The sequence below is a fragment of the Acanthopagrus latus genome, chromosome 20, assembly GCF_904848185.1.
Source record: "Acanthopagrus latus isolate v.2019 chromosome 20, fAcaLat1.1, whole genome shotgun sequence".
In the NCBI taxonomy this organism is placed as follows: domain Eukaryota; kingdom Metazoa; phylum Chordata; class Actinopteri; order Spariformes; family Sparidae; genus Acanthopagrus; species Acanthopagrus latus.
In genome coordinates this window covers 19566864-19587288 of record NC_051058.1, presented here as the reverse complement: position 1 = coordinate 19587288, position 20425 = coordinate 19566864, and the positions used below count along the sequence as shown (strand labels likewise).

Genomic DNA, 20425 nt, shown 5'->3' with positions numbered 1-20425 from the left:
TGGAACGCATTGGCTGAAATGCACCTTTGGAACCCATCAGGTATCATCTAAGAACTAAACTTTGCATTAGCTTTAAAAAAATTGATCTATATTAATATGCAGGTATTTGTGCTTCTTAAATTGCTAAAACATTGGCTGTTTGTCTTCAGACAATAGCTGATGGGTTCCAGTACTGGCCAATAACCAAAAGAATTGCCAGATTTCGAGACATAAACAAACGTGCATATTTCAGCAATCGGGTCAAAGTTAGCTGGAAAATATCTGCAAAAAATCTGAGACCAAGTAAAAGAATAGATTAATGGAGAAAAGAATCTGCTTAATCACTAAACATTTGTTAGCTGCAGCCCTAATCCCTATAAATATAAAGTGACACCAGCATGAAAACAGCACGGTAACAAAAAGTGGTTTATTCTCCAAAACTGACAAGCAAGACATGTTAATGAAAAACACTACAGAGATTACCAATGAGCAAATTAATCACTGAAAAAGCTTCGTTACCAAACACCAAACAAGTCCTACTGAAACAGCTAAAATGAAGGAACAGTTTTGCCCTTTAAAGCACCAACTAATCCAGTTTAAAAAAAAAAAAAAAAAAAAGAAAATGGCACACGAATGAAAGGTAAACATCACCTCACTGATACGATGCCATAGCAAGATGACCGAGCACTGGACCAAATGTTGTGGATGTGATACTGAGAGAGCCGAGCGGCTTTCTTAAAACTGAGGTGGAAAATTAACACTGCGTTGTACGATTCATTTGGGTTCGGCTGGTTTTTGTCGAGCAAATCTGAAGCATATTTACAGTTACATTACTTCCAGATTAAATTTGAGTTAATGAGTGAATCTACACCAAAAGACGAATGAGTTCATGGTGTCGTGCTTGCCTCCGTCCCCCCTCCCGATCCCACAAAAACCCCCGGTCCAAAGTACAATGGTCTTCAAAACTACTCTTTCTCTCCCCCTGCCCCCTTTTTTTGCCCTGTGTTAGTTTTTCGCGTCGTCTTTTTTCTCGTCTTCGGTGGGATACGAGTGCCAGGTGAGTCTCTCCTCGTAGAAAGAGATGACCACCTGCGGACACTTCACGTTGGCCTCCTTTGCCGGCACCAGGTCAGCTTCATCTGAATTTTTCCTGCAAAAACAGAAAAACGACACAAAAAAACAATTCAACATTTGGCACAAGCAGACACGTTTGAGTTCCCTCACAACACAGGCAGTTATACTGCCACTGATATTCCAGTTTTCAACAGCTGCCCAGCAGTTACGGCGCATACAAACCATTTCATGAGGAACATGAGTTCTCCTGTGGAATCTGTGGCACCGATAATCCTTTCTGGAGCCAGGCCTCGAGCAAAGCCTCTCAGCTTCTCTGTCTGAGGATCAAACGGCAAAATGCAACGTCAGTCAAGCTCAAAACAACATCTCTGTTGTGTCCATTTACAACATGTCCAGGTTCATACTTGAAAGACGAAAACACGAGGCTTTGGGGAAACTGCTGTAACAGAAAGTGTTTGTTTGAAGATGTCATGTTGGTGTTAATGCAAATAAAAGTCTGCAGGTAAACAACCCTGCATGTTTACATATGATGCACCTGAAACCAAATGTTCACCCTCCTAACGTTTAACCTGAAGCATTATTTTCAACTAATCTATTAATTTAATTATCTTCTCAGTTCTACATACTGTATTTGTATGACATGTATACGTTACATATTGTTGTCTTGTGTTGACTATTTAAAGCAGGGGTGTCAAACTGATCCAGTAAAGGGCCATGTGGCTGCAGGTTTTCATTCCAACCAAGCAAGAACACACCTGATCCAAATCAGGTGTGTTCTTGCTTGGTTGGCTGATTGGTTGGCTGATCCAAATCAGGTGTGTTCTTGCTTGGTTGGAATGAAAACCTGCAGCCACATGGCCCTTTACTGGATCAGTTTGACACCACTGATTTAAAGCATCTGTATTGAAATGAATTGTGGGTAGTTAAAACAGCTAATGCTGCGTTCCAGTCTGTGTCAGAGGTCAGAATTTCCTTGTTGAAATGTCCAACTTCTGACCTCCAAGCGTTTCGGTTCCACGGCTCCAAAATGTCGCTATCTGTCACCCAAACTGAACACACAATGGCCGCCTAAACAGTGCAGCCTCCTCGCATATATCAAATACTGGCCTAATACAAATACATCCTACCCCCTCCCCATGGCTGCCGCCATCAGTGGATGTGCCCTGAGTTAACAAGTAGGAATTACCACTATCGAGTCCATTACAAGTCTGGTAAAGTCTGCACCTCAGGCAGACTCTCCACAAGTCTGCACAAAGTCCACATGAGCCCCCTTGTGGACTAGATGAAGTGTGGATTTGGACAGCCTGAAGCAGTCATAGACATCCAGCCTGAGAAGTGCCTGTTTAAAGGGTGTTTGACCACACGGAGGGCATCCTGCATGTGGAGGAGGGAGGAGGGGAGCCTGTCATTGGTTGACTGATGCCAAACCGTACAAACTACTAAGTATTTTTATCATTAAATATTTTTAATCTGATTAAAAATAATGCAGTACTTTCTTTTGTTTGTCTTTAGATACAGACCACTGACGAGTTGTGTCCTCATGCGAGTGTTAACATACGTGCATGTTGTTGTTCAGCTGGCTGTTGGCTGTAATCTTTGTAATGTGTTCAATTGCAACTTTTAACTGAAGATACATGAAGAATACTGCTGCAACCCAGTCGATCCTGCAGAGTCTGTAACCCCAACTTTCAATCTAAATGTGTCCCGGTGCCTGGACGGGCGCAGCAAACGGATGTTTGTATGTCCAGCAGCTACAGCTGATAAAACAGATGAGCTCACGTGGAGGAGGAGGAGGTTTGCACCGCATGCTCGCAAGGACTTAAATCAACTGAAGGGACATTAAAATGGAAACGACAACGATGCTGTTAGAGCTCTTCAACAACACAAACACTACATAAAGTAAGAAGTGATGACAAGGTAAAAAGCTAACTGTTCACTGTGTGTGTTGCCATACTGCTGCAATGTCAGTGTTTATGTCAGTCAAGCAGGACCTGACTGCGAGATTGAGATCACGTTTTCGACTTGGATGATGGTCGCACTTTTCCATGTCGATGGTCGTTTCCAAGTGAAGTGGAACACAGCACTTCTGAACTACAACCCTTGTTCCAAAAAAGTAAGGATGCTCTGTAAAAACATCCCCACAGCAGAATCTGGTAATTTTCATATTCTTTTTGACATACACTCAAGTAAAATGACAGTATATTTAATGTTCTACCTCATCAATATCTGCTTATTCTAACTTGATGGCAGCAACATGTTTCAAACAAGTTGGGACGGGAGCAACAAGAGACCACTACAGCTAACAGAGATTACTGTACAGGCTCAGGAACACTGAGCTTGTCTGCACTCTGTTTTTTGTTTTTATTATTATTTATTCTTCAGAATTGGGGTTGTAGCGTTTTGAGAAGTGAAGAACACTGATGCTGATCTCTGCAACTCCAAAATGGGTGGGTGACAAATGGACTCTTATAAAAACAAAAAAATTGGGACTTACATCATCTTTTTTCTTTTTTGTTTTACTCTCATCGCCTTCCGCATCTCCGGCCGCCTTCCTCTTCCCGTCGTGTGCTAACTTCTGGGACTGCAGGAATTCAGCGATCAAATCTGGACAGTCCAGGTTGTCTTCTGGCTCCCACGTGTTATCTTCCCTGCAACACAAGTTCAGAAAAGTACAGTATTTTTGTCAGTCAACTGGTAAAAAAAAAAAAGTTTCCTCAGTGTTTCTTGGTTATAATGTTAATGTAGGATGGTATAAACAGGATTCATGATAAGAAAAGAGAAAGTGGATGAGGTGAGGCGTTTTTTAAAGACATGAATTGACAAGTTTAGGACATCAACTCCACCCAGAACACTCACTCAGAGAATCCCTTCCACTTGAGAAGATACTCTACTCTCCCTTTCACCACCCGCCGATTCAGAACCTTTTCTACCACGTATTCTTCCTCCTCCTCCTCTTCCTCTGGCACATCATCTGGTTTCTTGTCCTTCTTCTCAGGCGAAGCCATCTTAGGCTCTGCTGGATTAGAAACAGGAGAAATGGGGAGTTTACTGATCCTGAAGGGCCCCCACCCTTTCACAGGTGACTTGAAACTGAAAAACTGGTGTTAATGTTCACGTTCACATTTGTTAGAGACACTTCTTACTTTGTCTTTTACCACAACATGTCAAATCGTTCTGCTGAGTGCAGTTTCAAGCGTTACAAACAATTACAGTGCCACTTCACGACATCACTTTATCCATTCCTCGACTTTTGGACACACACCTCACCGCACAAGGACAAGAGATAACAGAGAAATGTATGTTAGGAAATAATGATATGTTAAACCTTCTGTAACAGTGGGAGCATCGTTAGGGGGTTCTGTAGTCAGGCTCATACTCATCAGGTAGACCTGGGGACCAGCGGGTTCCTGGTCAACGTCAAGATTGTTGCGTGATGGATGAAAGCCGGAATCAATGTTGGTAGAGAGGAGAAAACAGCATTGGAGAATGGGATTTATTGAGAAGATACATGGGCAACAGTGTGAGGCAATGTAGATCAGCAGAAATGTGTTTCATGTTTGACAACCCAGGATGTGTTTGTTGACTTTGTGCTAATACTGGACAGGGATGGGAGGATAGAAGATTTTATCATCGGGATTTTAAAAAAAACAACTGAAGACCCTCGAACAAGTGGCTTGAAATCTCTGTGTAGCTCAGTACATACAGCTCAATATTGATTTCCCTGATTTATTTTGAGTTGAATGAACTTGTCACAGGCTCGGTTTGCACATTGTATCCCCACAAAAACAAGTGAAACCACGTGAGTGTGAATTCCAAATGAAAGAAAACATCAGGAAGATAAAGTTACCCCCGTTTATTTATCCTTTATTAGAACAGGAAGACCTTAAGATTTATGATTATTTATCAAAGATTATTTGATTATCGGTTTCCTACACTGAAAAACAGAGTGTCATTTGTTTTCTAACAAAACATTAAGCTTAAAATGGTTCTGGTATGTTTCAGTCCAATTTAAATTATTTTTAGTTTTAAGAATGTTTTGATGATTATCTGATAATATCATGTTGACATGAATTTTCATACTGTCCCATGCCCGACTATGACTCTCCTTCTGTGGGCCTTGCACTTTGACACATACTTTATTTTCTTAGCTCGACCCGCCTCCTGTTTCTCTGCCCCCCGTGTGATTTCAGGTTCTTTTGCACTTCCACTTGTTATCAAAAATGAACGGCATCGACGCCTCTGGGCACACTCCACTGAACACAACTGTTTATGGAGTCACTTCCAACTTCATAGAGAATAAAGAAATCAGCTTGATCATTTATTGACTTAACTTTGATTCCGTATTCCGTATAAGAATAAACTTTTTAAAAATACTTTCCCATGAACGGATTCCAAACTAAAGGACGACAGAAAAATGGAGAGATCTACCAATTATTCATCCTTTGTTCATGCAGGGGGGGCCGTCTGATTTATGATTACTTATTTGAGATTGTTTTTCACTTGAAAGTAGTGATGCACGATGAATATGAGGCTGATGAATTAAAGCTGAAAAATGGCTCATAACAAGTGCAGCATCTGCACATTCTGATACAGTATTTGGCAACATACTTGTCTAAAGTAAGTTTGTAATCTGGCAGTGAACAGAGGAGAGGAACAAGCCAACAACAACAACTCGATGGTACTTTGCAATAAATGTACTTTTTGGGACTCCAAACTTTGTCTGATATTCTGGGACATTTGGTCAAACCTGACCCACTCTTGGCCCACTGTGTCGTCTTAAAAGACACCTTTCAGCTGCGGCGAGGTTCCTAACTCTTTTGGAACGAAGATTACTTTTACTGAGCTGGACACAGATAAATCCTCCCGCCTACACCATGTTGTTAAAAGACATCATGCAGCACCTAAAGCTAGAAGATCTCAGATTCAGTTTACGAGGCTCTGTTGACATATTCCACTAGACTTGGCAGCACTTTACTCAGCATGTAAATGCTAGGCAGTGAATATCGTCCTAAATACAACTCGTTCAAGTAAGATGTCAGTAATTACGACGTAAAGCAGCCCAGTACTTCTGTTAAAATGCATTCTGTATATCGTTCCTGTTTCTGTGCACGTAAACCCCCATACTATCTTTGTGATGTTTTGTAACATTAACTTTCAGTCTGTGCTGTTCTATAACCGAAATGCCAATAAACAGATGCTAAAAAGAAGATGTCTTCCATATATAATGTGATAAAAATGTCTTTATTAAGTAAATGTCAAGTGCTTCCAATAAGTTTTGATGCCATTTTAAGGGGGACTGAAAAGTAAATTGCAATCATATTTACTAGGATGATCATGACATGAAATGTTCATATCCTCCCATGCCTAATAAATTGATTTATTTAATCCGGATTGCCTGGAGTTACCCACGTATCTTATGACATGTGTAAACTCATTTAGGGGTGGGGAGTGTTAGAAGTTTACAGTTTACAAACTCGGAATTTTGATTTAATTCTAATACAGTTAAAATGCAAAATCAGAAATATTTATTTTTCAATAACTGAATAAAAAAAGTGTTCTCAGAGGAAAATACAGTCCCCAGAATGATGTTTGAAGCTAGAAAGGTGGCAGGGTCCGCCACATATAAACAAGTAAATCAGTATGAAATAGGGCCGTAGCTGCCACTCAGGACACCTCTGGATTTTTTCTGGGTCTTTAATGTCTTGACATGTATAGATATAAATATATATAGATTTGATCATATATATTAGATTGTTTTGTTGGAAAGTTGCAACTGATTCATAACACTTGTTGCATTTACACACATTATATGGATGGAGTTGCAACTGATGTTTTTAACCTTTACAATCATCTAATAAACGTTTTTATGAACTGTTTCATAGTTTCTTAACAGTGAAATGACTTGACTAAATATAATTTACTCGAAATTCCCCATTTATTGAAGACAGTTGTTATAAAGTGTTACCCCTGTAAATAAATGGTTTTATTTGCAAAGAAATTACACATTTAAGGCAAAACTGGCCAAGTGTGTTACATATCTTCTTCTTCTTCTTCTTCAATTTTCATAGATATTATTTCATAAATGATGATGTAAGAATGCAGAAAAATGCAGAGATTTATACTGAAGTCCTTAAAATGTTGTTGATGGATGGATGGATGTGGGTGGCGGGGCAGGACCTCAGTATATCTAAAATCCTGGTATGAAATTGTGTTTTACTTTAAGGTCAGTTTGTCTATTTCTTTTATTCAGTCATGAAAACAGTTTGTTTATTTAGTTTGTTCATGCATTAATAAAGAAAATCTGATCTTTCTCTTCCAATTCAAATTCCTTCTCCAAAACTACATATTGTTCCTTTAATTGGCCCTGATCCAATGTATAACACACCACTTGAAACAAGGCAGATACATCCATCTCTGTCACTTGACTGATCAATAACACAGATGTTTCGGGCCGGAGCGTGTTTGCAGACGTGCCTGTAGGACGCAGGCATCAACAACAGTGCACAGCTCTGCAACTGGTTTGCAAGCTTCGCAGAAAACGTTGCTGAGGGAACAACAAAGCCGATGATGAAACGAGACATGCGGCTTTAAACCAGCACCGCTGCCGGGCACAAATCACACAGCTGAGTGTTCAGCTCGGATAGGGTTGTGTGTTGCTAACGTTAGCGAGCAGAGAGAAGAAAACACAGCACGACAAAGCCCAGAAGGTACCCCTGGTCTGCAGCTAGCTGCCGTCTCCTCCATATTGCTTTCGCGCTGGACACTCATGTAAAACACTGAGGGATGCCTGTCGGTTACACCGAGCGTTAACAGCCCGACATGATGTAGAACGTGTCTGCTAGCTGGACGTTAACGTCAGCGGCGGCGCTGCTTTTCATCCCCATTGAAAAATCTGCACATTAACGGCTAGCTAACGTTCGACACTCGTGCACAATCAGACGTTACCGAAACAACACGCTCGGAGGGGAGGAGAGAAGAGGAAAATCAAACTCACCGATGACTTATAATTTGTTTTAAACTTCCACCCGAACCGAAATAAAAACGACACACAAGCCTTCGCCTCGCAGCGTGACAGTAAAGAAAAAAAACGTCGCTGTTCGTCCCGATTTGTTGTGAAATTTCAGAGCCGCTAGTTTGAGTACAGTCAGTGAAATGTGTCGTTTCCGCCCCTTCGTCTGGTATGAGGGAAGGAAAAAAAAAAAGAAAAAGTCCAGTGGTCTGTTGGAGTGTGAAGATCGAGCAGCTTCACGGATCTGAACCACATGTGGACTCACTCACCGCTGGATCCGGAGCCGGCCGGGCTGCGAGCTTGTGATGTGTAGATCTGTGATTACTGAGTATCAGCAAAACATGGACTGGATCACTGGAGCGGACTCAGGAACACAGTACAGACGCAGAGTACCTTTATTGTGATTACTTACTTTACTACACGTAAATACAATACTGTGTACTTTTATTTTTTATTACTATTTATTTTATATAAACATAAATGCAGTTGATAAACAGAGAACCTCTATTTTAATTATTACTTTATTTATTATTTACTTTTAAATAAACATAAATTTAGTACATACACAGAGTACCTTTATTGTGATTACTTACTTTATGTACACATAAATACAGCAGACAGTGTACTTTTATCTTTATTATTATTTATTTTGTATAAATGTAAATGCAGTAGATAAACAGAACCTTTATTTTAGTTATTACTTTATTTATTTTTAAATAAACATAAAGATAATGCATACACAGAGTACCTATAAATACAGTAGATAGACAGTGTACTTATTTTTTAATATTATTTATTTTATATAAACATGACATGACGTAAATGCAGTAGATGCGCAGAGTAACTCAATTTTAATTATTATATTATTTTTTTTATTTTATATAAACATAAATATTGTAAATGCAGAGTACTTTTATTTGAATTATTATTGTATCATTATGTATTTTATCAGAGACCACATAATTAGACTTTTTTGGCCACAAATATACAAGGAAAAAAAACTCTTTAATGTAGAGTGAAAACAGATTTCTACAAAGTGATGTAAATTAATTAAAAATACATAATGTAAAATAAGTGGATTTCATAAGTACTCACCCCCTTTAAAGTGGCAGCAGAGGTTCAGCCACTTGTCGTCTCACAATTAATGAAACTGACATTACTTGAGTGCAGTGAATGTCTGGAAGATCCAGTCAGTATTCCTGGTTACAATGACACCATGAAGACAAAAGAAGACTCCAAGAAACTCTGTGAAAAGATTATTGAAAAGCTTTAGTCAGAGGATGGACACAAAAACAAAACAAAGCTAAATTATATCGACCACAATTCCATTGATAAAAGCAATAAAAGGAGGACACATTCAAGCGGTTGAACATTATGTTGTCAAACACTGCGACACAGTAATCCCTCAAAATACCTTTATTTATTCATAATGTGACCAGTGGAAAATATTTTTTGACTATGTTGCTCCTTTTTAATTTACTTTTACATTCATCCTTACCCACATGTGATCAATCAGTAAACATATGGACAATCGTTAACCAATAGACAGGTTCGATCATATATTTTTTTTATAATTGTAAATGTGACTTGACAATGTCAGTGTTTGTTAGAGGTCTCAACCTGAAATCTGGTATTGGTAAGGATTCACTGAAATACTGAACACCTAAATCTACATCAAGGCTGCTCAAACCTTTTCTTTTGGAGGGGTAAAACTTAATAGCGGACCACTGGCAAAAATCAGACACCTGTTGTATGATGATGATATATCCTCCCAGTGTGTATATCACACACACACACACACGCACACACACATTTATGACTTTATAGGCTGTCATATATTTCGACTTAACATCTAAGCACTTCAGCTTACCATAGCCTCTTTTTTTTTTTGTAACAGTTACTCAATATTTTCAGCTTTAACTACATTTCAGCCACCTGCTAAAAGATCATTTTTAGCACAGTTATTGTTTTATTTTTGAACTGCATATTAGTTTTTTTGACGTTAATCGGGTTTCTGTATTTAAAAAATCCATAATATAATATAATATAAACATATTTATATAATATAATAAATATTTTTATATTTTTAATTTAATTTGAAAAGTCACACACCCCCTTCCGTCCTTTACCGACGACCGCGCGCGCACACCCGGAAGTATGCTCGTCACGGTGTGACGTTCGCGGCGCTTGTGACTTGCTAAATGGAGATAGGAGGTGTTGGGAAAAACAAGCCTCAGTGTTTGAGGATTTGGAGCTTAAATAAAACAAAAAACACCGACGAGCAGGAGAACATCGACAGCAGCCGGCTGGATAGTACCACAGGAACAAACACACGCCTCATGAAAGTAAGTAGTTGTCGATTTAAATTAGCTTTGAGCTAATGTTTCCTGTGGCGAGTTGTTTAGAAGTGTTATCACTCAGGCCAGACAACTAACATAACTGTCCTGTAGGAAGTACGCGACCTACCGGGACATGTGAAGTGTGTCAGTCAGTGAGAGTGCTCCATGTTTTTATTTTATCCGATATAACTCTGAGTATGTTCACACAGAGAGAAGGGGAGTGGTCGATTGACATTATTCAGACGCTGGTCGATTTGTGATGTTTCTGACGGTTTTAACAGAAATTTAAACTCACTCAGGTTTGAAGACTTTGTCTGTTTTTAATGGAGGAATATCTGTTTAGTGTTTGTGACTGTGGTTAAGAGTGAATGAGAGAGATGGTAGTTGGTTTCTGCGTGTTATCGGTGATCCGCATTTTCTGCTTTCTGTCTGACGTCCGTGTAGTTTCACTGGTGATGAAACGATTAGTCGATTATCAGAAAATCAATTACTACCTATTTTGACAATTAATTAATCGTTTCTGTTATTTAGCAAGAAGAAATACCAAATGTTCTCTGGTTCTGTGTTCTTAAATGTGAGGATTATCGCATCATAATTATGTCATCATTGATTATTTTCATGATTATTGATTTAGTCTATGAAACAGTCAAAAATGCTCATCACAGTCTTCTAAAGCCCAGAGTGATGTCTTTCATCCAACCAACAGCCCAAAACTCAAAAACTCTTTGTTTACTGTCATGAATGACAAAGAAAAGCAGCAAATTGTGACATTTAAGAAGCTGGAGCAAATGTTTGACATTTTCTTGTAAGAAATGACTTGGCGATTAATTACTTACATTGATTAATCAACTTTTTGTTGCCGCTCTACCATAGTCATAAAAAAAGGCAATTTTGAGACATTTCCTTGGATATCTTTTTCCTCATCTTCTGACATTTTATATAAAAAAAAAAATCAGTAGTTGTAATGCTTGTTAGTTGGAGCCCTAATTGGCAAATGTCAGTCCTTTCACTAGTTTATGACAAGTGACTTAAAATGATTTATTGGCCACTAAAGAATAATTTTACAAAGCAATAAAGAGACATAACAAGCTACCATGAATCCAGGAAAGGGGACTTCTTGTTACTCTGTTGAAATAGCTCTCAAGAGTCAGAGTTCTTAGCTCCGCTGAGCAGGAAAGAGAAATGCCTGCGAGAATGACTCAGTGATTTTTGCTGACCAGTTTCCCTCTTAGAAGATGAGTCATCCAGTCATGCCAACACAAATGAGGATGTGCACGGTTTGAGCTTTTGATCCTGTCTGCTTGAACTCTCCTCTCCTGCCTTTGCAGTGCAGCACTCGGTAGGATGATCAGCAACCAAGAAGAAGATGTAAGTCATCCATTTAATTGCAAAATGTACATTTCAAACGTGAGATCGCTCATTTGTGAAACTTTCCAGCTCCTTCTTTTTAAACTTGAACAAATGTCAAAGAACAATACCTCCTTTTATGTTTAAATACATTAGAGGAACCGCTTTTCTAAGAATAAGTTGCATTTCTCAGGTCTAATAAACTAATTTATTGTACTCTAGATCTCTATCTAATTGTCTGACTGCGACACAGTAAAACACACACACAGTCGTAAATGTCACGGCAGTTTGTTTTATTTGAACTTGCGACACGGTGTCTCTGTTTCTGTCCTTCAGGAGTTTATTGCCGTGCGGGTCCAAGATCCCCGCATTCAGAACGAAGGCTCGTGGAATTCATATGTGGATTATAAAATATTCCTACATGTGAGTATTAACACTTAAATTACAATACACACGATCACATTTAATGTGCGATTGGAACACTACTGGATTATCTGTTTAGTCGATCGATGACAACTTTTTGGACTAGACACATTTTTGTGCATGTGCAACAACAACAGTCAAACCCTGGGGCTCTGATTAATAAAATTATTTTTTCATTTGACTTTGTGTTTAAAAAGTGCCACAAAAATAAACTAGCCTGCCTTAAAATTAGACTATTTCATGATATAAAGAAAGAATTTCTCGCCAGATTAGAATCATACTGTTCTACTTTTTGACACTAATCTACAAACTTGAGGTTTTCTCTCACGTCTGACTCATACTACAAATACTTTTGAGGGTAATAGGATTAAATATCCTGGATATACCACCACCAGAATACTAGAAGACTCTTTCTTAGTTTTCACTTAACCTGACCCCAATCTTTACAAACCACTGAGTGTGCAGCAGATTGCTTGTGCTTTGTTTGGACAGGAGTTGTTGTTGTTGTCTGGGCAGCAGCCTGTGTTGGAGAATGCTGTGTCAGCAAAGCTCCGTGCCTAGACAGATGTGACGAGTGAATGTTGACTCATGAAATTGACTACAATCACAAGAACCTCACATGATCTTACATAATTGTATTTGTCGTCAATATGCTATTTCCTCTTCAGTGTTAAAATTAGAAACCCAGAAAGTTCTATCAAGTAGCGAACAACAGAATTATCAGGTGCAGCAATAACAATACGCCTGAATAATAAGTATTTTAGCTGTAGTGTTGCTTTAGAGGACTTAAATCCTCAGATGAAATTTGTTCTTCTGCTTTTAGTCACATTCACCGAACCAGCACTGTTTGTAATTGATTACGGCCTGTCAGATGATAGCTTGCCACGCAGACACCAGTGGACTGTCACACATCGCTGGAACACGTCTGGCATGTGATGTAATGCTTTAGTTGCGCACTAAGGTTCAGGATGGCTCCCAGTTAATTATGGAATGAACAAATTGTCAGAAAATTAGATGTTCAGTTTACTGTGAGAGGAGGAGGAGAAAAGAAACAGGAATCAGATCATTTTTGCACTATATTTTTATAACAGCTGGGCACTGTAATGTTATAGCAAATGTTTATTTGTTGGGAATTATTGTCAGCTGTCGATTAATAAACAATTGCTCCAGCAAGATGATCTATGTGTGATGGAGTCTACTGAGAACTATATGTATATCAAGCTGTAACAATATAAACTAGCTCTGTATAATCCAGCTTTGTTGACTGTATCTTATGTTGTTGGTTTTTTTTTTGTTTTTTTTATTCCCAGACCAACAGTAAAGCCTTCACAGCCAAGACGTCATGCGTGCGTCGGCGTTACAGCGAGTTTGCCTGGCTGAAGAAGAAGCTTCAGAAGAATTCTGGTCTGGTGTAAGTTGAGCTCGTCCTGAGTTAGTTCATCTCAGGCCAGAAACGAAGGCAGACAGGCACAGTTAGCAACTAGCCGGTGACCACAGTGGAGCATTTACATCATTAATGTCCCCAAAAATGAAGACGTCTTTAAAATTGTCTCATTTGATTAAAAATGTTTGTTATATCAACTAAGAGATCAGTATTATTTTCTTAAGCAGTGGTTCTAGTAAGCTGACATAGATTAACCACAAAACCACATTAGATAGAAATTTGTCCCAGGAAACCCCCTTTAGTATGATGAAGTTTTCCTAGAGAAAGTGTGTGCAACCCAGTACAAAACAGTTATACATTCTGTTATTGCAAAAGTAAGTTCCCCTTTTAGCTGGAGAACCCCTGGAAATCCCCAGGCCTTACTTCAAGAACAGCTGCTCTAAAGGAATCTTTACACCTACATTTCATTGAAACCAGTATTTTTTTGTTCTAGACCTGTCCCAGACCTTCCAAGGAAGTCCTTCTTCTCCTTCAGCAATGAGGACTTCCTGGAGGGGAGAAGGAAAGGACTTCAGGCCTTCTTGGACAAGTCAGTTCTTATTCTTCGTCAAACAAGTGTCTGAATTTACAATTTTGTAACGCAAGCTGAGTTGATAACAAGTATTTTTCGTACCTCTGTCCTGCAGAGTGGTGAACATGACGGTCTGCCTGTCAGACAGCCAGCTCCACCTCTTCCTGCAGACTCAGCTGCCGGTCGGTCACATCCAGGACTGCGTGCAGGGCCACACCCCCTACACCGTGACGGACGCCATCCTCACCTACGCCTCGTCCAACCGGGGCTTCGCTCAGGCTCAGGAGGACGACTCCATCAAGGAGCCAAGTTTGACCATTTCGTATGAGTCCATGGAGAGGTGAGCTGCTGATGTGGAAGTAACCTTTCACCTTTGCATTGTCCCCTCTGCTCATTCAAGGTTTTTGCCAAATGCCGTGATCTACAGTGTGCTGCATAGCTGGATTTTGATTCTCGAAGATTCAGCCCCCTTGTATTACTATCAGTTGCAACTTCAAATAGTACACATAGCGCTAATTAGGCTCCAGTTCCCTCCAGTTGATTTGATACCACTCCCAAATCTGTTCAATAAAAATAAAGCTTCAGCCAGTTAACTTATTTAACATAAAGACTGGAAATGTGAGGAAACATCTAGTCTGGCTCCGTCCAAAGGAATGAAAATCTGTCTACTGTCTGTGCATAAGAACCACAACCTGTTATTTGTTCTGCCTGAACAAACAATGATGTGTTAAATATTGATCTTTAGAGGTACTGGTACAATAGGTAGACTGTCTTACTGTTGAAGTGAGACAGTCTAAGTTCCTGTTCTGTTGAAATCATGACTGTGTAAGTAACTCTTTACTCTTTTTATTTCCTCCACAGCCCAGCGCCTCATCAGCCTTGCCTACAAACTAAAGAGACCTTAAGTATTGACTCTGACCCCCTAGAAGGTTTACTGGAGGTGTCTGATAAGGACACAGTTGAGTTGCATCACAAGGAGAAATCTTCATTAAAGGTCCTCCAGAAGAACAACCACCTAGAGGCTGTTTTCGAGGACTGCGGCCCGACAGAGGCAAGCTTTTTTCTTGGCGAGGGCCCGGATGACCCTGATCAAACCCAGCAGAGGAGCTATCTGATACAGACACCGGTGGAGGTGCACTCACCCATGGGGGCTGGCTTTGAGGTGAACAGTGGGGTGGAGGAGAGCACTTTGACTTTAGATGCAGGAGAAAGGACCATTGTTCATCCAGACACAGAGGAGAAAGCAGATCAACGGGAAAGATCTGAGGGGGCGATTTTAGAAAACAACTTGAATTCTGTGGCAATTTTAGATTTGAAGGACAGCGACACCGGATCTCAGGGGGACATTCTGGAAGACGTCTGCTCTGAGAAGCAGGTTTTAGAAAATCATGTCATCGAATGCATCAGTGGCGCTGCAGATGTCAGCTGTCCGGAGCAATTCAAGAACTCAGACAAGCAAAAAGAGACTGACAACAAAGAAAGTGTTGAATCTGAAATCAGAGAGGTGACACCACTTGAGTCGAAAGACCAGGAAGAGAGTCACAGCATCCCACAGGTGGAAAGTAGTGACAATGACCTTCTGGAAGACGTCTGCTCCGGGAATCAGGTAATAGAAAATCACGTCATCAAACATGTTGGTGGCAATGACGGTCATGTTGAAGATGTAAGCAGTTTGGAGGAATATAAGAACTCGGATGAGCAAAAAGAGCCAGATGACCAACAAAATGTCAAACCGGAGGGCAAAGAGGAGACGCCGCTCGAGTCAGAAATCAAGCAAGAGACCTGCAGCGTCCCACAGGTGGAAAGGAGTGACGATGATAGCGCTCAACAAGAGGACCAAATGCAAGTTGCACAAAAGGAGGATTTGGTTGGGACCAAAGACGAGAGCGACGAGGACAGTCGTTCACTGCCATCTTCCAACGAGAGCATCGTCAAGGTCAGCGATGAAGAAAGCATCTGTGACGAGGCCGAGGACTTCATCCAGGCTGCGAATGGCTTCCTGAAGACGTCTCCTGTGGAGGTCACTCTCTGGTCAGAAGTAGAGGCCTCCAACAGAAACATTTTGGACCTTCACATGAATGGATGTTCTGTGGAAAAGGACATTTCCACTCAGGAGGACGAGGACCTGCAATATGCAACCGAGATCAGTGAATTCAGTAAATCTGTGGACCTTAACTCAACTGTAGCTGCTGGAGATTTGACTGAAAATAGTGACTTCAGCATCATAGAGACCAGCTGCTCACCTGGATTAGCTGACAGTAAATTTACGGAGCCGGAGGTCCTGTCCTCGCCGACGTTGGAGGCATCAGAGGAAACTCGGGAGCTGGAGGCATGTTAGTTTCACAGCTAAATGACACCTACACTTTGTGATCACACGCACATAAACAGAGTACATACTGCGAGTAGTGTTGTTTTACAAAATATCTGCTCATTATACCCTGGTCTCTGGACCAAGTACGGAGGCATGTTAGGGCTGCAACACAGAGTAACTGATTAGTTGTTTGGTCTCTAAATTGTCAGAAAATGGTAAAATGTCACTGAATTCATGTCCTCAAATATTTTATTGTCCACAACCCAAGAGATTATTATTATTATTATTATTTTAATATTCACATTTAAGAAGTTAGAATCAAATCATTTTAATTTCTTAAACAAATTACTCACACTGATGAATCGATTATCAAAATAGTCGACAACTAATCGATTATTCGTTGCAGCTCTAAAAGCATTTTATGTGTTAAACAGACCATTTAATTCAAACTTTGTGCAGTCACTCATGTTGTAATTCTAACTTTTAACAAAACAGTTTATATTTAATTTTAAAACTCATTAATTTACACTCAGGTACACTAAACATCGGCACTGTTTTCCCTCTCTGGCTGTGGGTGATGATTTGCTTTTGGGAACAGCAGATGGTGCTCATGCTCACAAAAGGAAACATTCTCTATAGGGTTAATTTATCCACATGTACAAAGAACTAAAGGTTTTATTGTTGTGTAGACATTTATGGTACTTCTTTTACTGCATACTGCTGTTTTTCTACTGCTTTATTTTCCTCTGAAAACAGCTTGTTTATTCAGTTATGGAAAAACAAACATTTCTAAGTTTGTAGTATTACCTCATTAATATTGTAACTATTCAAAATTCTGATTTTGAATTTCTTCTCCAAAACTATATAGTGCTCCTTTTTACAGAATATACATTGTTTATTCATGTTCACATTCACTTTAAAAGAGTTTTTGGTCACTGACATTGTTCCTACTGTCTGAACCGACAGTCAAGAGAAAAACAATGTAAATCCACAGCTCTCATTCCAACCAAAATAGTTTGAGTATTTCACATTGTGTGGCAGCAAAGGAACAAGGGGTAGGATAAAAAATAGATTTTCCAATTCAAATCAATCTTTATTTGAATGACCTGATATTAATTTAAAAAAAAAAAAATAGGTAAACTGAGATCAGTCTTTCAATACATTCCCTTTCCTGTGGATGTTTGGTGAGTAAATATCTACAGGCTATAATGTTTGTATCAGAACAATCATGTGATCAGAAACTACGCCGGGTCTCTACTGTGTTTTGGTGTCTTTTACGGACACACTGCTTCTGACCTCTGCTGACCGAGTACTGAATGAGACCAGCACAGGGACGTAATATATTCAGATGCACATCAGAAATCTGTACTCGAATGGCTAAGAAGGGTTTTTAAAACAGGAAAGTTTCTTTTTTTTTCTCATCTCTTCTTCTCCTTTGTAGTTTTGTGCTTTAACGTTTCATTATAAAGTAAATGTTGATTGCACAGATGTAATGGTTGTAGAATAATGAAACCATCCGCGTTTAGATTAGTTCCCTATAAGCCTCGCTTTCACTATACAATTTGCACTAGGCACGAAATCTCCCGGGAAAAGGGAGGTTAATCAGGTCGGCAGTCTGGCACCATTTCTATCTGCGTTCACAACTCTTTTATAGACCGAAAAGAAATTGTGTTCTGTCCTGTATTGATATCCGCGACGCTGGAGGATGGGGAGGTCGTCTGATGCTACTTTACAAAATACAAAATCTTCAAAACATTCAATTAATTTCTCTAAAGGCAGATTTGAACACAAATCTCCTGAACCATTTAATTAAATTCTTATGAAAACAATATTTAGAAAAATGCGAGAGAAGTCCTGTGACAGTACTCGGCTCTCAAAGGGACAGTAAGAAAAAAAGAGGGAATTACATTTAAAAAAGACTAACTTTGACAGATATCCATTTAATTTGTCTGCTGTGGTTAAAGTTTTAGAGCCGTGGATTTTCTTACACTGAAATCTCTGTACAGTGTCGACGGAACCAAAAACTGTTTCAGCGTACATGTGGACATTGTTTTAAACTCGCTGGAGAATCCCACGCTGCTGTTCCTGCTCTCACTTACAGCCTCGCTCAATGTGAAACCCGTAAAAACTACTTCATCATGTATCCCTGTGAATCTTGATATTTATTATCACAGAGGGACAAGAACAGATATTTTGGCCCGACAAAGTACAGATGAATATTTGGCCTGTAAATGAAATCAGAACGGTAAATTATTAATGTTGGAACCCCTGTAAATTTGTGAATTTGGGTAATTTCTGCATCACGTTCTGCTCTTTTATTGATCAAAAAGGAAACTGATGATTCACAGGTTGATGTCAACATCATGTTTATATACACTAAGCTTTAACACTGTTTCATGTGTTAGGCTTTTTTTTTTTTAACAGGTTATTTATTTCATGTTTGGAGCTTTATTACTTCTAGAACAAAAAAAAAAAAAGCCTTCTCTTTTCTCACCACGGCTGGTGAAGGTGAGCTGAGGTTATTTTTGTTAAACCACAGCCGTAACATCAGTTAGTCTGAGACTTGTTTAAACTGGCTGCATTTTGACCTCCACATTTTGTTCCACACACTACTGATGCTGCTTGTTGTTTTAATGTCTTGGTTTTTTTTTCTTTTTAAAAAGGGACCCAGAGTTTATTGTGCCATTGCACGTAGAAATGAGCCATGTTGATCATCCCGTGTCACAGATATGGGATCTAGTAGGTGGATAGTAGAGTTCTGGGTTTGCTTTCTTTGTACACTGTAAACGACTAGTTTCATTTTGTTGCTTTCAAAAAGTTTTTTAAAATAATGTTTATTAGAGGCGAAGCCCCCGCTTTCTAAGGAGACAGATTTTATAACGTGGATCTACAAGGGCAATGATAACAACCTGAGTGACTGTGTCCATGTAATCTAATTTTATTTCAAATAAATGTTTTTTCCTCTGTACTGTGTTACATTCGACTGTTTGTTCCTGTGTGGTTGATGTCTTACCAAACACATCTCACGGTATTGGATAAGATATTGGAGCAATCCTGCCACCTAGTGGTTGAAAACGAAACAAGCTTCTTTTCACCGAATTTCAACTGACAAATCAGACACAAGCCAGAGCTATTTAAACATTTTCAGCAGGGCTGCACAATCAAGCACAGTACGGCCAATCGCAAAATCCAAATCACAGAAGCTGGATATTTGTGATAAAGGTAAAATGTGTGACAGAATGACGTTATAATGATGTCCTGGCCTACAAATCTTGTTCTCAGACATAGAAAAACATGTTTGTTTGGTACGGACCCCAAAACATGTCACATCATCATGATTTTAATAGTTTTTTCACTGAACATGTAAAAAAAAAAAAAAAAAAAAGTGATATTTTCTTCACATTTCATGCATCCCTAGATTTCTGTTATACTCCAGACACACTGTAATTTGAAATATTTTACATATTGAACATATCTTCTTTTTCAATGCATGCCAGGGAAATAACAAGGAAAATAAATCAGTAATTATCTGGAAGTTGCTCATTTTAACCAGTGAATTTATAAATATGCATGAGGGATCAAATTAACAGATGTATCATGTTGTTCATTTTCTGATTAATCAATTGTTTAGTCTCAAGTTTGTACAAAAATGTCCTGTCATAATTTACCAGAACCCACAACAATGTCTTCAAATTACAATTTTAGTTCAACTGTCACTCAAAAAAACCCTAAATATTAAATGTAAAATGATATAAAACAGAGGAAAGCAGCACATTCTCCTATTTGAGAGGCTTTGACTTGAGTCCAGGCACTACAGGTGAACAGCATAAACATTTATACTGACTAGTAAATATAAGTTGGGAGTGGAATGAATTATTGTTCATTTGTCTTTGACTATCTGCGTCGTCACCTTGTATTTTTTTTTTTTTTTACTGTCTGTAGATAACAAGACAAAACTCAGTATGATGGTTCATATTTCCAGCTACAT

The 20425-nt window shown here is 39.1% G+C and overlaps 2 protein-coding genes across 11 annotated transcripts; one reads left to right on the top strand and one right to left on the bottom strand.

Annotated features, from left to right (window-relative positions):
• Positions 1–387: 387 nt before the first annotated feature.
• cbx1b (chromobox homolog 1b (HP1 beta homolog Drosophila)) lies at positions 388–8460 on the bottom strand. 9 transcript variants are annotated; one of them, XM_037082040.1, is made up of 6 exons: positions 8332–8444; positions 4379–4460; positions 3910–4066; positions 3548–3701; positions 1276–1370; positions 388–1129 (listed from the first exon to the last, which is right to left on the bottom strand). In XM_037082040.1, exons 2-6 carry the CDS (start codon positions 4431–4433, stop codon positions 985–987), a joined length of 606 nt encoding a protein of 201 aa, XP_036937935.1. In that variant the 5' UTR covers positions 4434–4460; positions 8332–8444; the 3' UTR covers positions 388–984. The 9 variants fall into 9 exon arrangements, with proteins under 9 accessions (XP_036937935.1, XP_036937932.1, XP_036937931.1 ...); XM_037082037.1 differs by having other exon boundaries at positions 3910–4069; positions 8332–8440; XM_037082036.1 differs by lacking the exon at positions 8332–8444 and adding an exon at positions 8048–8325 and having other exon boundaries at positions 3910–4069.
• Positions 8461–10214: 1754 nt separating this feature from the next.
• snx11 (sorting nexin 11) lies at positions 10215–19405 on the top strand. Of its 2 annotated transcripts, none has more exons than XM_037080948.1 (7): positions 10215–10407; positions 11730–11769; positions 12085–12171; positions 13482–13582; positions 14049–14144; positions 14242–14466; positions 14988–19405. In XM_037080948.1, the coding sequence occupies exons 2-7, from the start codon at positions 11746–11748 to the stop codon at positions 16462–16464; spliced, it is 2010 nt and encodes a 669-aa protein (XP_036936843.1). In that variant the 5' UTR covers positions 10215–10407; positions 11730–11745; the 3' UTR covers positions 16465–19405. The 2 variants fall into 2 exon arrangements, with proteins under 2 accessions (XP_036936843.1, XP_036936844.1); XM_037080949.1 differs by having other exon boundaries at positions 11622–11769.
• The last annotated feature ends 1020 nt before the right edge of the window (positions 19406–20425 follow it).